A 14,856-nucleotide genomic window follows, 5' to 3' on the forward strand; every position below is an offset into this window, starting at 1 on the left:
GGCCTGCTGTGTTCATCCAGCTGTACACCTTGTTATCTCAGATTTTCCAGCATCTGCAGTTCCTACTATCTCATGGGATCTTTTACTGCCTTGAGAGAACAACAAACCCTCAGTTTGACACCTCATTTCAAAGAAATGAAATTAACTGCCTCTCAATACTGTACTCTCAATATCAGTCAAGATTTTGTGCTCATTTCTCTGCAGTTATATAAGCTAGTTGTCTGCTTATTGAACTTGCCCATTTACGGTGCAGGTAGATTCTGAAATCCAGTCACATAGGTCGAGTTGTGTTTTATACTTCTAGCCACCCCTTAAGTTTGGGGAGAATCCACTGAAGCTAGGGAGGTCAAAATTAAAATAAAACAAAGAACTTCAGATGCTGGGAATATGAAACAAAAAACAGAAATTGCTGGATAAACTCAGCAGATCTGGCAGATATGGAGAGAAGGCAGAGTTAACACTTTGTGTCTAGTGACCCTTCTTCAGAGATTATGTCTGACTGTGTGATATGCTAATTTATTCTTTAAGAGGTTGAGGACGTCGCTAGCTAGGCAGCATTTATTGCCCATCCTTAATTACCCAGAGGGCAGTTTAGAGTCAACCACATTGCTGTGGGTCTGGAGTCACATGTAGACCAGACCAGGTAAGGATGGCAGATTCCTTCCCTGAAGGACATTAGTGAACCAAGTGAGTTTTTCTGGCGACTGACAAAGGATTCACGGTCATCATTAGATTCTTCATTCCAGATATTTGACTGAATTCAAATTCCACCATCTGCCGCGATAGGATTCAAACCCGGGTCCCCAGAATGTTATCTGGGTCTCTGGATTAACAGTCCAGTGATAATACCACTAGGCCATTGCCTCCCCTTGAGAAATATCATCATAAGTCATACGATCTTGCTCTCTCTTGCAGCCTCGTGGTAAGATGAATCCACAATATGATGTTTCTGAAATGAAATTAAAGTTTTCCTTGCCCTAGCAGAATCAGTGTAGTGTCCTAATGAGACCCTGTATATTATACAGGGCTGGGTATGCAGTGCGGAGAAAATGCATTCATTTATACTAGTGTTAGTCAGTTAGTGCCCACTCTGTTTTTCAGGAAGCATTACATGTATCTTGAGATATTGTTCCAAAAGCAGCAGCAGGGCAGTGAATACAATGTGGGGGTGGGGAAGCAACAGCCTAATGATATTATTGCTAAACTACTATTCCAGGTAATCAACTATGCTGGGAATGTGGGTTCAATTCCCACCATGGCAGCTGGTAAAATTAAAAATCTATTGATGACCATTAAAACCATTGTCAGAAAAACCCATCTGGCTCACTAATGTCCTTCAGGGAAGGCAATCTGCCATCCTTACCTCATTTGGTCTACATGTAATTCCAGACCCACAGCAATGTGGTTAACTCTCAACTGCCCTATGCAATCAGTTATATCAATCGCTACAAAGTCTCAACAATAAAATGAAACCGGACGGATAACTTGGCATTGACCCTGGCAGCAGAAAAGACAAAGGCAGAAACAGCCCTGTTGACCCTGCAAAGTCCTCCTGATTAACATTTGGGGGCTAGTGCCAAAATTAGGAGAGCTGTCTCACCGACTAGTCAAGCAACAGCCTGACATAGCCATACTCACAGAATCATACCTCACAATGTCCCAGACACCACCATCACCATCCCTGGATAGGTGGCTCAGTGGTTAGCCTCACAGCGTCAGGGACCTAGGTTTGATTATAGCTTTGGGCGTTTGTGTGGAGTTTGCACATTCTCCCTGTGTTTGTGTGGGTTTCCTCCGGGTGCTCCGGTTTCCTCCCACAGTCCAAAGATGTGCAGGTTAGGTGGATTTGCCATGGGAAATGCAGGCTTACAGGGGTAGGACAGGAGGTGGATCTGGGTGGGTGTGAGACTAAATGGGCTGAATGGCCTGCTTCCACACTGTTGGGATTCTAGGATTCTATGACGTTCTAATGCACTGGAAGGACAGACCCAGGCAAGGTGATGGCACAGTTATACGCAGTCTGGAGGGAGTTGCCCTGGGATTCCTCAACTTTGGCTTCAGGTTAAACATGGACAAGGAAACCTCCTGCTGATTACCATGTACCATTCTCCCTTTGCTGATGAATCAGTACTCCTCCATGTTGAACAACAATACTCGAAGGCAGCATGGAGGATGGCAAAGGCACAAATGTACTGTGGGTGGAGGATTTCAATGTCCACTACCAAGAATGGCTCGGCAATAGCATTACTGATCAAGCTGGTCGAGTCATAGCTGCTAGACTAGGTCTGCAGCAGGTGGTTGGGGAACCAACAAGAGGGAAAAACATACATGAGCTCATCCTCACCAATCTGCCTGCTGCACATGCATCTGTCCACAATAGTATTGGTGACACTGACCATGTGCAGTCCTTGTGGAAATGAAGTCTCGCCTTCACATTGCAAATACTTTCCATTGTGTTGTGTGGCACCATGACTGGGCTAAATGGGACAGACTTCGAACAACTCTAGCAACTCAAATCTCAGCATCCATGAGGCACCATGGACTATTAACAGCAGCAGAACTGTATGCTGGCACAATCTACAACCTTGCGACCCAGCATATTCCCCACTCAACCATTACCATCAAGCCAGGGAATCAATAATATAATTATGGTATATTGTTGAAATGTTGTCCTTTTAGCCTAAATTTCTTTTTTGAGGGTGCAGTTTGTCTGCATATATAAGACCTTAACAGTATCGAACAAATAGCTGTTGGGCTTGTACATTTACGTGACCAAAGTTATAAAGAAATAAAAATGATAGAGTCAATTCAACAGAGAGAACGATAAGCAATTGGGAAGACAACTTAAAACTTCAGTCGATTACTGTTGGCAAGCATCCCAGAGATGCTATAAAGTTGTTACCCTCAGCAGAGCTTATGAACGGAAATTACAGTCAGCAAAAAAACAAGGATGTTGAGGGAAGCATTTTAAAACATAATGATTGTTTTAACAGCTAAGTCAACTGTTAATGATAATTATAAACAATAATCTCACTCCTGTTGGAATGCATGCCGGTGGAATATGAATTAACAAAAGTTGTGCAAAAGTTGATTTGGAGAGTTGAAAATGTCAAATTCAGTGACATTGCACACAATGTGGAAAATCTGATGTGAAAATAGGGCACGTTCAGCTTACCATTTTATTGTTGCATTTTGCAGTGCTGATGTTAAAGTGCATCCAGTCTAGTTGCATTTCTCTTGGTTTCTTTTTGAAGAGGTCACTTTAGTTTAAAAATAATTCGATGCGGATTTAAGTGAAGTTTTCCAGCTGTTTTCATCTTCTGCCAAATGTAACATACTAATCCATGTATTCTATAATTATCATTATCGTCAGGCTTATTTTCTGTGATAGTAATTAATCCAGGTTACATCATTTAGATGTGGTTTGAAAAGGATAGCATCAAGAACATTGCATCTGAATGAAAGTGCTCCCTTTTCATCTTCACCATCCCATCAGCAAATCATCTTTATTGCTTCAGGACTGGATTTGCTTTTGTAAAATATACTGTTTGACTATTTAATTACCAATCTCAGTTCCCACTTTGCAACTACTTCAGCTACTCTTAATTTCTAACCCAGAAGATGAAACATCTTGTTGGAAATTATGTTGGAAATTAGTTATATGTGCATTGGCAAATTTCCATACTCAGCATTGACTATGTGTGTCCACAAGCTATTCAACCTTGGGGAGAGGTAAATTCTTGTAATGCGCAACTTGTCCTCATGCTCAACTCCTAATATGTCCTTTACAGCAGGTTTCACTGGACAGCAACGAAGAGAATCAGTTGATTAGTTTTACCCCTGTTGATCCAAGTGTCTTGTTAATCATTGATGTTTGAGATCAGACATCTCAAGCCACACTCTAGGATATGCAGCGATAGACTTGCATCTCTGTGTTTTCTTGCGCCAACACTGAATTATGATATAACCACACCCATCCACCAAGGGTAGACTGGTCCTTCAAAAGGTTGCTGCAAAATTCTCATAAAGGCACATGTTGCTGATAATACCATAAAAGAATGACTGGGGTAATTAGTTTGATAGAGTTTTGTTATGCAAGGACTAAGGCAGATAGACGTAATTAAGCTAAAGACTGGCCAGATTTTAATTGATTGCGCTACAGAATCAGGGGCTGAACAATCTCGTCCTATTCATACCTCCCCAAGACAGCAGCAGGAGATTTGCACTGGATGAGGAAATGCATATGGAAACCTCCAATCTCTTTGCTATGTGCATCACAAATAATCAGGTCACAGTTGAAAATAAGTCACATCTGAGCATGACTTCTTGCAGAACTGTGTATTTCTGAGTTATTTACTACCCGAGTCAGGCCACGAAACCTCAATCTTATTTGTTTAGTGAAACAGATTATGTTTGATTCTTTGCCTACTGTTGAAGGTACTGCTGTGGGGCTGATGGTAACACAGAAATGGCATTAACATACAATCACTTCTATACCCCGTGCAGAGGCTGCAGCTTGAGCTCATCTCCTCAGGGTGCCTTTTGAAATCCCTCTTATTGGATGTATCCGAGTGTCACATTACTGTAATGCACATGCAATTCCTGTTTCTGTTTTTTCCTCAATGGATAATTATATATTTCAAACAAATAGCCATTCACTCCCTAAACTGTAGGAATGGTCACAGCTCATTCAATGATGTGCAAACATGCACGATATGTTGCACCATCCTCTGTTTATAAATAAGGAGTATAAAGGAAGTCATTCAGACACAAATGATGATGGGCACAGGAGGCCTGAATGCCACATGGCATCTAGGTACAACTGTCTCTGCTAGCCTTTCAACATAGGTGTCTGATTGACATGGTGCTGCCCATCACCATCATCACGCCTTGTCTCCTAAGGCGTTGATACTGGGGCTGGTACATAATGTCAGGCACAACACAAGGCAGAGTGTGCTGGGAGAAGGGACAATTCTGTTTCAGGCTGCACAGATTTTGTGTTATCTATGAAAGAACAGCAGAAGTGCTGTTTATCACTTCTCTATTGCACTGAACTCTATCTTCCTGTCTTCAGATACTCAGATGGAACTACCACCTAATGGATCATTGCCCACTTCTCATTGGTTGGTATCTGAAGTGGCCTCCATTAACACAGTGTTTTTCAAATAATATTGTTTCTGATGCAATTTCTGAGTAGACTGTTTGGTATAACTCTTTCAATTCTGAATATATTTGTTGCATTGCTAGATTTTTACTATCCTTACATGTTTCCTCTAAGTTGTGCAGCAACACAACAATTCAAAAGTTTCTGCACAGTCCACACATGACTTGTTCATGCATGTCAAACAGAAGGAGCATGTGCACACACGGCTCCTGTTTCAACTCAACAAAATAGGTGACAGTCATTCTCTGATTCATTTCTCAGGGCAATGCTTTGACCAATTACAGCTAATATGCCTGGATTAAAATGTAAACAAAGCTTGGCAGCTGCCAGTCATCATTAACTGCTAAATTCTCCATGGCAAAGCCTTCCCCAATCAGAATCCATTAACCAACCGGTCAGCACTGTCTCTCATACATATAAATATTGTTTTCCCTTTACTGTGATAATTTTTGCGAATTAGCCTCAAGAGTACAAGATTAAAAGCTTTAATTAATAACATTTCTCCTGCAGCAAAATCAAGTTCAGTACCAAGCAACTACTTATTCCTATTCACTTACTTTGGTGATCCTTAGATTGTGGCACATTGATCGTTTACCTTGCCAATTGTGTACGAATCTTCTATTGCAATGTTGATCCACTTCTGAATCCCTCCCGGAGTAGCCTGTGTCCTTGTTTTGAGTGATAGCCTGAGCTCTAATGCTGAAATGCATCATTATGCTTTTCTGCATTGCCAGCTAACAGCTGAGTATCCAGACTTGGACATCTTGCCACAACCACTGCTCTTCTCTAAGTAGTTGAGTTACTTCTTATCTGCTTCAGAACTGTCCATATGAGGGTTGCTGTGAACATGCTGTGATTGGTAGATCTTGGCAGAGTGAGGCAAGGATAGACCACAAGGAAATGTAGACAAAGCTGACATTTCAATTAGTGGATGCAAATAGACAGAGTATATCTTTTACTTGCATAATTTCTGTTAACAAGAAAAATACAGACTCATATCTTTGTGATAGACAGAGCTGTAACATATTACTTAAAATAAATTCCTAAGAAAAGTCATGAGACATTCAATGGATAATCTACTGTTCAAATGTGCATTAGGTTTGTTTTAAATCCAAAAAGTCATTTCTGTGCCTGTTTCCTCCTTAATTGCACCAGGAATCGCATGTTAAAATTTGTTGCAAATAGCAAGACTATCCTAACATGCAACACAATGCTGTACTTATCTGCAACAAATATTAGGATTTAATCTAGTTCAACAGTGGGTGCTATCCTAACCAATACCAAGAACAAAAATTCTTACAATTCTTTCAATTAAAAAGAACCACATTGTCTCTCAACATCACAAAAATGTTTCATATTGTGAAGTGTTAGGCAATTTTATTTCAAGTCCAGGGGTTCAGTGTAACATGGGACAACACAATACAGGAGGTCCTTTCAATAACAATTTTATTCCCTTTGGGCTACACAATTCTTCTGCTGTTTCCTCTGTACTGAAACAGCAGTATTCTATAGGAAAAGAAACTGAGTCTATTGCGAAGTCCATGATTTCTGTCTGCTTTCCAATGTTGTGCTTAGCAAAACTTGTGCACCAGTTGGTCACATGTTGCATTCCAGTAGTTGGATGAGGGCAAATTCTTTCCAGAATGTGATTATCAAGATTCTACTTCTACCGCGAATACTTCGCCTTGCCTCTTCCAGCTAGTGTAAGCTTTATACTTAAACCAAACTGTCACTAACTAACACATTCCACAGTTTGATTTGCGTGTCAATATTAAAGGTTGGACACAGTACAATCAAAAGACTCTGGAACTGTATCTTGATAGTTCTAAAAGAGTTTGACCTCCTAACTCGTCAGGAATTACTTCCCATCAGGAAATGTGCTGGACGTTACCTTAGGAAAGGGGTTTGTGCATGTGCGTGTTCCTCATGACCATTGCCAGCAGGCAGGGCAGTCAGATTATGCTGCCAACCATTATGTAAAAGTAACTTGCACAGCCAATTTTGATCACCACACTCCAACCTACTTCTTGTCTTCATTTCACACAGCTGAGGGCATCAAATGGCTTGAAATGCCTCACACCAATTACCAACTGTTGTTGTGAACCGCTAATAGGTTAGTTGCTAGATACGTTTTCCTGGCTGATTGTGCAATTTTACTTGTTCCTGAAGCCTTCCTACACTTGTTTTAAAGTTTCAGTATTCCACAGGGAGTGATGTTACTTTAAAGGATGAAACAAAGTGCTTCCCCCAGACTTGGATGGCCTGATCGATCTTTCTCTTGAAGCTAAGACTTTAATATCTGGTCGTTTCTCATTCTGTTTGGCTTTGTTTCCTTTTTTTGTTATTTCAGATTTGTAATAAAGTGTGGAACCAAGACGCTGCCGAAGAGGGGTGACTTTCAGTCCGGCGATGGCGTGGTGAAGGGGACTAATGCCTAACCACCAGGCCCCACGGCTCATGACAGAGCACTTAACAAGAAGGATTGTGGTTAACACTGTTGCCTCTCAGCACCAGGGACCCGGGTTCGATTCCAGCCTCAGGCAACTGTCTGTGTGGAGTTTGCACATTCTCCCTGTGTCTGTGTGGGTTTCCTCCGGGTGCTCCAGTTTCTTCCCACAGTCCAAAGATGTGCAGGTTAGGTTGATTGACCATGCTAAATTGCCTGTAGTATTCAGGAATGTGTACATTAGGTGGGTTATAGGGGTATGGGTCTGGGTGGAATGCACCAAGGGTCGGTGTGGACTTGTTGGACTGAAGGGCCTGTTTCCACACTGTAGGGATTCTATGAATGTTGGGCATTTTCTTTAGTTTCCCATTTGTTCTGCCTTTACATTTTGTGTTTATTTCTTTGTGCTTTAAGGCAGCGCTGGAGAGTGGCAACGCTAAACAAAACTTTTCACTGTATTTTATAACAAGATACATGTGACAATAAATAAGTCAAATAAATCAATTAGTCAAGCAGACTGGGAGAATGAACAGAGTCCACGTAGAACTTTTAAGTGTCATGAATGGTGGTACCCTTTGTTTTCTTCTGAACACACACACACTTTCGTGATTCCTGGCCCCAGTTTCCAGGAAAATTTTTAGCCATTTGACATTAGGATACATGGTGCGGCAACTTGTGGTTCTGCTCCCTTCACTCCTGACTATGCCATTGTGGGTATGACGGAATAGGCATCTCTTATTGCCCCTCCCTGAAGTTTTGTGGAGTCAGTCCAGCTTCCCAGTAGGTTGTTGTGGTTCAGGGCTCATGAACTTTAAACAAAGGACTTTAAACAAAATCTAAACCGAGGGAATGTTTCATGAGCTAAGTATAAAGGGTTTTACTCAAGCTCATATCCTAACCTATGTCACTCTACCCATTCCCCCATGGCCCAGGATGTTCTCTATGCCAACCTATGGCACCTCCATGCAGATTTACTCCAGAAGTGAGGTGAGAGTGACTGTCCTGTGACTAAGTGTGGCATCAAGGACTCCTTACAAAACTGACATCAATGAGAATCAGAAAAAAAAACTGCTGGTTAGAGTTAAACATAGCTCAAAGGAAGACAGTTGTGGTTTTTAGAGGTCAGCACTCATCCACCAGTTATAAGTTTCCAAACTGAAAATGTCCCCTTATTCCAAATCTATGTCTTCTGTTAGTTTCTTTTATTTTCACATAACACCACTATCTCTTGATTTATTCTCAGTCCTACCTCTGCCCATATGGATTCTAAATTTCTGATCTAAGATCATTTCTTGCTATAGTACTTATTCTATGCTGTATTAGTAATGCTAATATTTCAAGGAATACCTTATCCCTTTATACTATTACCACCATTGAATTTCCCCATTATTAATATCCTGGACTTGCCACTGGCCAGAAACCAATCTAGAACATGTATAAATATAATATGGCTACAAGAATAGATCTGAGGTAGAAATCCTTGAATAATTAATCTCACATCTCCCCAGTGCCTGCCTACCAACTACAAGGCGTAAATCAGGAGTATGGTGCAATATTTACCCAGACAAGTACAGCTGCTACAACACTCTACAGACTTAACACCATCCACAGAAAGCAGCCTGCTTAATTGGCATCTCATTCACCACTTTCAATTTTCATTTGTTTCACTGATGCAGTGGCAACAGTGTGTGCCCTGCACCGACTCACCAAAACTGCTCCACCTGCAAGAAATGATCTTGTATTAGAAATTGTAGAATCTATATGGGCAGAGGTAGGAGAATAAATCAAGTTCCCTCCAAGTCTCACACCACTCTGACTTGGAACAACAATGGGGTGGCACGGTGGCTCAGTGGTTAGCACTGCTGCCTCACAGTGCCAGGTACCCAGGTTCAATTCCACCCTTGGGCAACTGTCTGAGTGGAGTTTGCAGATTCTCCCCATGTCTGCGTGGGTTTCCCCCGGGTGCTCCGGTTTCCTCCCACAGTCCAAAGATGTGCAGGCTAGGTGGATTGGCTGTGCTAAAATTGCCCATAGTGTTCAGGGATGTGTAGATTAGATGGGTTGCAGGGGGATGGGTCTGAGTGGTTTGCTCTGAGGTTCGGAATGGACTTGTTGGGCCGAAGGGCCTATTTCCATACTGTAGGGATTCTATGATCTACAATATTGATATTCCTTCACTGTTGCTGAATCAGAATCCTGTCGTCCCACCCAAATAGCACTGTGCTTACTCCTATAACCCAAGGGCTCAAGCAATTCAAGAATGCAGCTCACCTGCACCTTCTCAAGAGAAACTAAAAGTAAGTAATAATTGTTGGCCTAGCTATTGATGCCCACATCCCTTGAACATTTTTTTTTAAAAAGCAGCTTTTACTTTGTACTTGAATCCTGTAATAAAAATTTATGTGTGACAATGCTTAAAAAGTTCATCCATTCAGAACTTTCATGAAAAAAAAATCACTACAACCCTATACTTTTCACCTGGGCTGGATACCAATCCAGGTAACAGAGGAGCTATGCAATAGTAGGTGATGGCCTAGTATTATTGTTGCTAGACTGTTAATCCAGAGACCCAGCTGACATTCCGGGGATCCCGGGTTCAAATCCCAACGTGACAGATGGTGGTAATTGAATTTAATAAAATTCTGTAAGTAACAGTTTAATGATAACCATGAATTCATTGTTGATTGTCAGGGAAAAAGCACATGGAAGCTGCTATCCTTGCCTGGTCTGGCCTCCATATCACTTCAGACCCACAGCAATGTGGTTGATTCTTAACTGCCCCCTGGTAAATTAGGGATGGACAATAAATGCTGGCCCAATCACTGACTGAGCTATGGGAATAGGCTGAATAGGCTGGGGCTATTTTCCCTGGAGCACCAAAGTTTTATAAAGTTACGAGGGGCATGGATAGAGTAAATAGCCAAGGCCTTTTTCCCAGGGTAGGGGAGTCCAAAACTAGAGGGCACAGGTTTAAGGTGAGAGGGGAACAATATAAAAGGGACGCAGGGTAACTTTTTCACACAGAGAGTGGTGCATGTATGGAATGAGCTGCCAGAAGAAGTGATGGAGACTGGTACAATACAACACTTAAAAGGAATCTGGATAGATATGAGTAGGAAGGGATATGGGCCAAATGCTGGCAAATGGGATTAGATTAATTTGGGATATCTGGTCAGCATGGATGAGTTGGACAGAAGAGCCTGTTTCCATGCTGCACAACTCTATGACTTGATAAAGTATCAATAAACCCGACTTTTAAAATACCAAATGCAGGAACTGCAAGTACTTGACAAGTCTATACTTTGTGTAAATGAACACTGAACAATTGAGGAATGGATCTATGAGAAAAATCTGTCAATCAAGCAATAATTTTTCCTGAGAGACAGCTGTTTCAACAGAACAATAGATATCTGGGCTGGAGTTGTTGGTTGGTTTACCGAGCTGACTGGTTTTCATACAAACATTTTGTCTCCCTTCTAGGTGACATCGTCAGTGCTGTGTAGCCTTTGCTAAAGCGCTGTTGCTCTGTTCCGCTCTGAATTTATATGGTCCAGTTTGTCATGGTGGACAGTGTTGTTTCCAGTTTTGTACCATAGTGGTATGTAGATGGGGTCTATTTCAACATGTTTGTTAATTGCATTGGTGGTTGAAAACCAGGCCTCCAGGAATTCTCGAGTTTGTCTTTGCCTTGCTTGTCCGAGTGCTGTAATTTTGTCCCAGTCAAACCGATGTCCTTCAAAGTCGGAGTGTACTGAAACAAGGGAGAGTTGGTCATGCTGTTTTGCAGCAAGTTGGTATTCATGTAGCCTGGTGGCGAGTTTCCTGCCCATCTGTCCTATGTAGTGTTTCTTGCAGTTGCTGCATAGTATTTTATATATCACATTTGTCCTGCTCATTGTGGGTATGGGGTCTTTCATCTTTGAGAGTAATTGGTGAAGTGGCTGTTGGTTTGTGTGCTACCCTTATTCCAAGAGGCCGTAGGAGTCTTGTTGTCAGTTCTGATATGTTTCCAACATAGGGGTGGGTGGCCAGTATGTTGGGGTGTACAGTGTATTCTTGGTCAAAAACAGAAGCTGCTGGAAAAGCTCAGCAGGTCTGGCAGCATCTGTGAAAAAAAATTCAGAGTTAATGTTTCGGGTCCAGTGACCCTTCCTCAGAACTTCCTCAGTGTTCTGAGGAAGGGTCACCGGACCCAAAAGGTTAACTCTAATTGTTTACTTCACAGATGCTGCCAGACCTGCTGAGCTTTTCCAGCAGCTTCTGTTTTAGTTCCTGATTTACAGCTTCCACAGTTCGTTCGGTTTTTATTTACTGTATTCTTATTGTTGTCATCGGTGGATGAAGCTATTAGGATAATGATTGTTCGCAAAGATTCTGCATAGGTGTTCCACTTCGTTTTTGCATAGCTCCAGAGTGTTAACGCTTGTTTAAACAGAGTCTTGACACAGCTCTGTGGATGTTGGGGTGGCTACTGTTGTAATTCAGGATTTGGTCTGTGTGTGAGAGATAGTAGGAACTGCAGATGCTGGAGAATCTGAGATAACAAGGTGTAGAGCTGGATGAACACAGCAGGCCAAGCAGCATCAGAGGAGCAGGAAGGCTGACGTTTCGGGCCTAGACCCTTCTTTAGAAAAAAAAGTCTGCGTGTGTAGTCTTTCTGTATACGCTTGTAAGGAATTCCCCATTGTTCATTCATTCCACCGTTATGTCTAAAAACGGGAGTTGATTGTTGTTCTCTTCTTTACCAGGGACAGAGCAACAGTGCTTCAGCGGAGGCTATACAGCATTGACGATGTCACCTAGAAGGGAGACGAACATTTGCATGAAAACCAGTCAGCTCGGTAAACCAATCAACAACTCCAACCGCAACCCAAGCTACAGATCTTCATTAAAACATTTGGTATCTGGGCTCTCAGCCAAGAATTGATAATGAGGCTGAGTGTCTCTCCAGAGCTTCTAATTTGAACTTCAAACTTGAACACCTTAGTAGCCAGCAGAATCTTTACCTGTAAGAGCTTTAAATGAGCCCTTCTCAAAAGGATAATGATTAAAGGAAATACCAATTGAGTATATGATGATGTAGCTGCACATCTCCATGCATGCACAACCTCAAAACTTTTTCCTTCAATTTAAAGGATTAATACCACCACACCTCTCACTTCAGCGCTCCCACGTCATTTGAAATTCCAAGATCAACCACCAGCTAAATTGTTTTAGTTTGATCTAGGGAAAGTAATATACTGTAAGAGGCAGGCCAACATTCTGACATAATATCTTGGATACTTTCACTGGGGGAGCTAAATTGTGTTAGTGAGGACATAGTTCACAACTTGAAAGCACTTCAGACCCTTGGAAATGGACGTTTCCTGGCTGGCTTGGTCTCACTGGATCAAGAAGGATTTACTGAAGAGAAGAATATTAAAAGTAAATTATGTCTACATGCAAGCTTGGAGATCAGTCTCTAAGGGTGTACTGCCAACCAGCAGCTATGATGCTTGAACCTACCTCTTTCGTTTGAGGTGACAAGGATGTCAACTCTTGCAAAGGTATCTACCTCATTACACCAGTCTACTGCTGCTGTTGAGCCCATTCCTAGCAATGTTGTTAATGATGGGAGAAAGGGGATAGGCTCTGTCACTTAGAAGTCTTTCAGTGATTATCTCTGAAGATATCAACATAGACCAGATTTTGAAGTATGGGTACAATGAGGCAGCTTGCTGCGTTAAGACGTAGCATGTTTGTGTGTTGTCCACACAACAATCTGCACACGGGGTTCAAAAAGCAACTTCATTTCCACCTATAGGATCTTTGGAAAGTCAGCAGTGGGTTAAAATCTGCAATTAGGAGGATCAGTGTTGGAGGTGAGAATTAGCATCAACACCTTTTACCCCATTTTGTTGTCAAGTGAGTTATGTGCCCTGTTATTCACTATAATTATCTAGAAAATGATATGGAATTGTAAAAGGATTTTTTTATTCTTGTTTAAATTTGCCTAGATTACCTAAATTTGCTATTGTTATGGACCAGACCAGACCCCCTCAAAATATTTTAAGCTAGCCTAGACCTTAACTTTTTCTTATTTTAAAGGTAAACGTGAAGTGCATGTTCCAGATGCAATGTCACCGATCAAAGTGCTTGACATTAAGCAAAAACACAATTTATTTAAAACACTATAGTTGAAATACAAACAAAAGAAAGAAGAACTTATAATAGTCACTCTATTGGAAAATGTAACTGAATAATACATACAGTGCCTATTTTTAATTAACTATTCCACTATAGTAACATCCCATAAACACAACCCTTGGCAAAAAGGCAAATTCAGACACAGATTCTCACATGCAGTTCTCTAATCCAGAAGGAAAAAAAATCAAGAGAAAATTCAGACAGAGTAGCAGTCAGGAGACATTTACTGAAGCTTCCAGCTCTGTTGAGACCCCAACAGCTTCAGATGCTACTGAGAAACCAAAACCTAGAAATCCTGATCTATGAGAGCTGGCCACACCCGTTCAGGTTGCTAAACAAAAACCCAAGGCTTCCCAATGTATTTATTCAAGTGGTTTCAGTAGACTGCTTGGCGCCTCAAACCAGGACAAAATAACCTCTTAAAGCCGCATCATCGTCACACTATTTAAGGAATTTATGCAACTGCTTTCCAGTTGTAATTAAAGTTAACCAAATATTTATATAAATACAACTGTGCTCAAAGAGAGTTGCTGGTCAATTAATTTGTTTTCATTCTTTAAGAAGTTTAGGCTTCTCCCTGGGTCACACATACCTATAGAAAGGAATGTTCACGTTCTTAAGTCTCTGTCGTTATCACTCTGAACTGGCTGCCAGGGGGAATGAAGATGCAGGTTACTATCCCTTTTGAAGAGGATTCTCCAGAGCTTCCATATCAAGCCAGAAGCTGTCAGTAACTTAGTAGAACAGTGGATCAAACCTGCATCACTCCATAACATAATATGGTGGTGCAACATTTTTTTAAAAAAGTTAATTCATGGGATACAAGTGGCACTAGCTAGGCCAGCATTTATTACCCATGCCTAATTCCCCAGAAAGCCATTAAGAATCAACCACATTGCTGTATTTCTGGAGTCATGTGTAGACCAGACCAAGTAAGGACAGTAGATTTCATTCTGTGTAGGACATTAATGAACCTGATCAGAGATAGTAGGAACTGCCGATGCTAGAGTCTGAGATAACAAGGTGTGGAGCTGGATGAACACAGCAGGCCAGGCAGCAT

General features: G+C 41.5%; 1 protein-coding gene across 1 annotated transcript in view; it reads right to left on the reverse strand.

Annotated features, from left to right (window-relative positions):
• Positions 1–12,371: 12,371 nt before the first annotated feature.
• The window catches only part of LOC109915720 (androgen receptor-like), a 416,431-nt gene continuing 413,946 nt past the window's right edge, over positions 12,372–14,856 (reverse strand). Inside the window, exon 9 of the mRNA XM_048605453.1 lies at positions 12,372–12,409. Within this exon, the coding sequence (XP_048461410.1) occupies positions 12,387–12,409 (23 nt within the window). The 3' untranslated portion in view covers positions 12,372–12,386. The remainder of the gene's footprint in view (positions 12,410–14,856) is intronic.

Source organism: Rhincodon typus, chromosome 14 (genome assembly GCF_021869965.1).
Source record: "Rhincodon typus isolate 14 chromosome 14, sRhiTyp1.1, whole genome shotgun sequence".
Taxonomy (NCBI): domain Eukaryota; kingdom Metazoa; phylum Chordata; class Chondrichthyes; order Orectolobiformes; family Rhincodontidae; genus Rhincodon; species Rhincodon typus.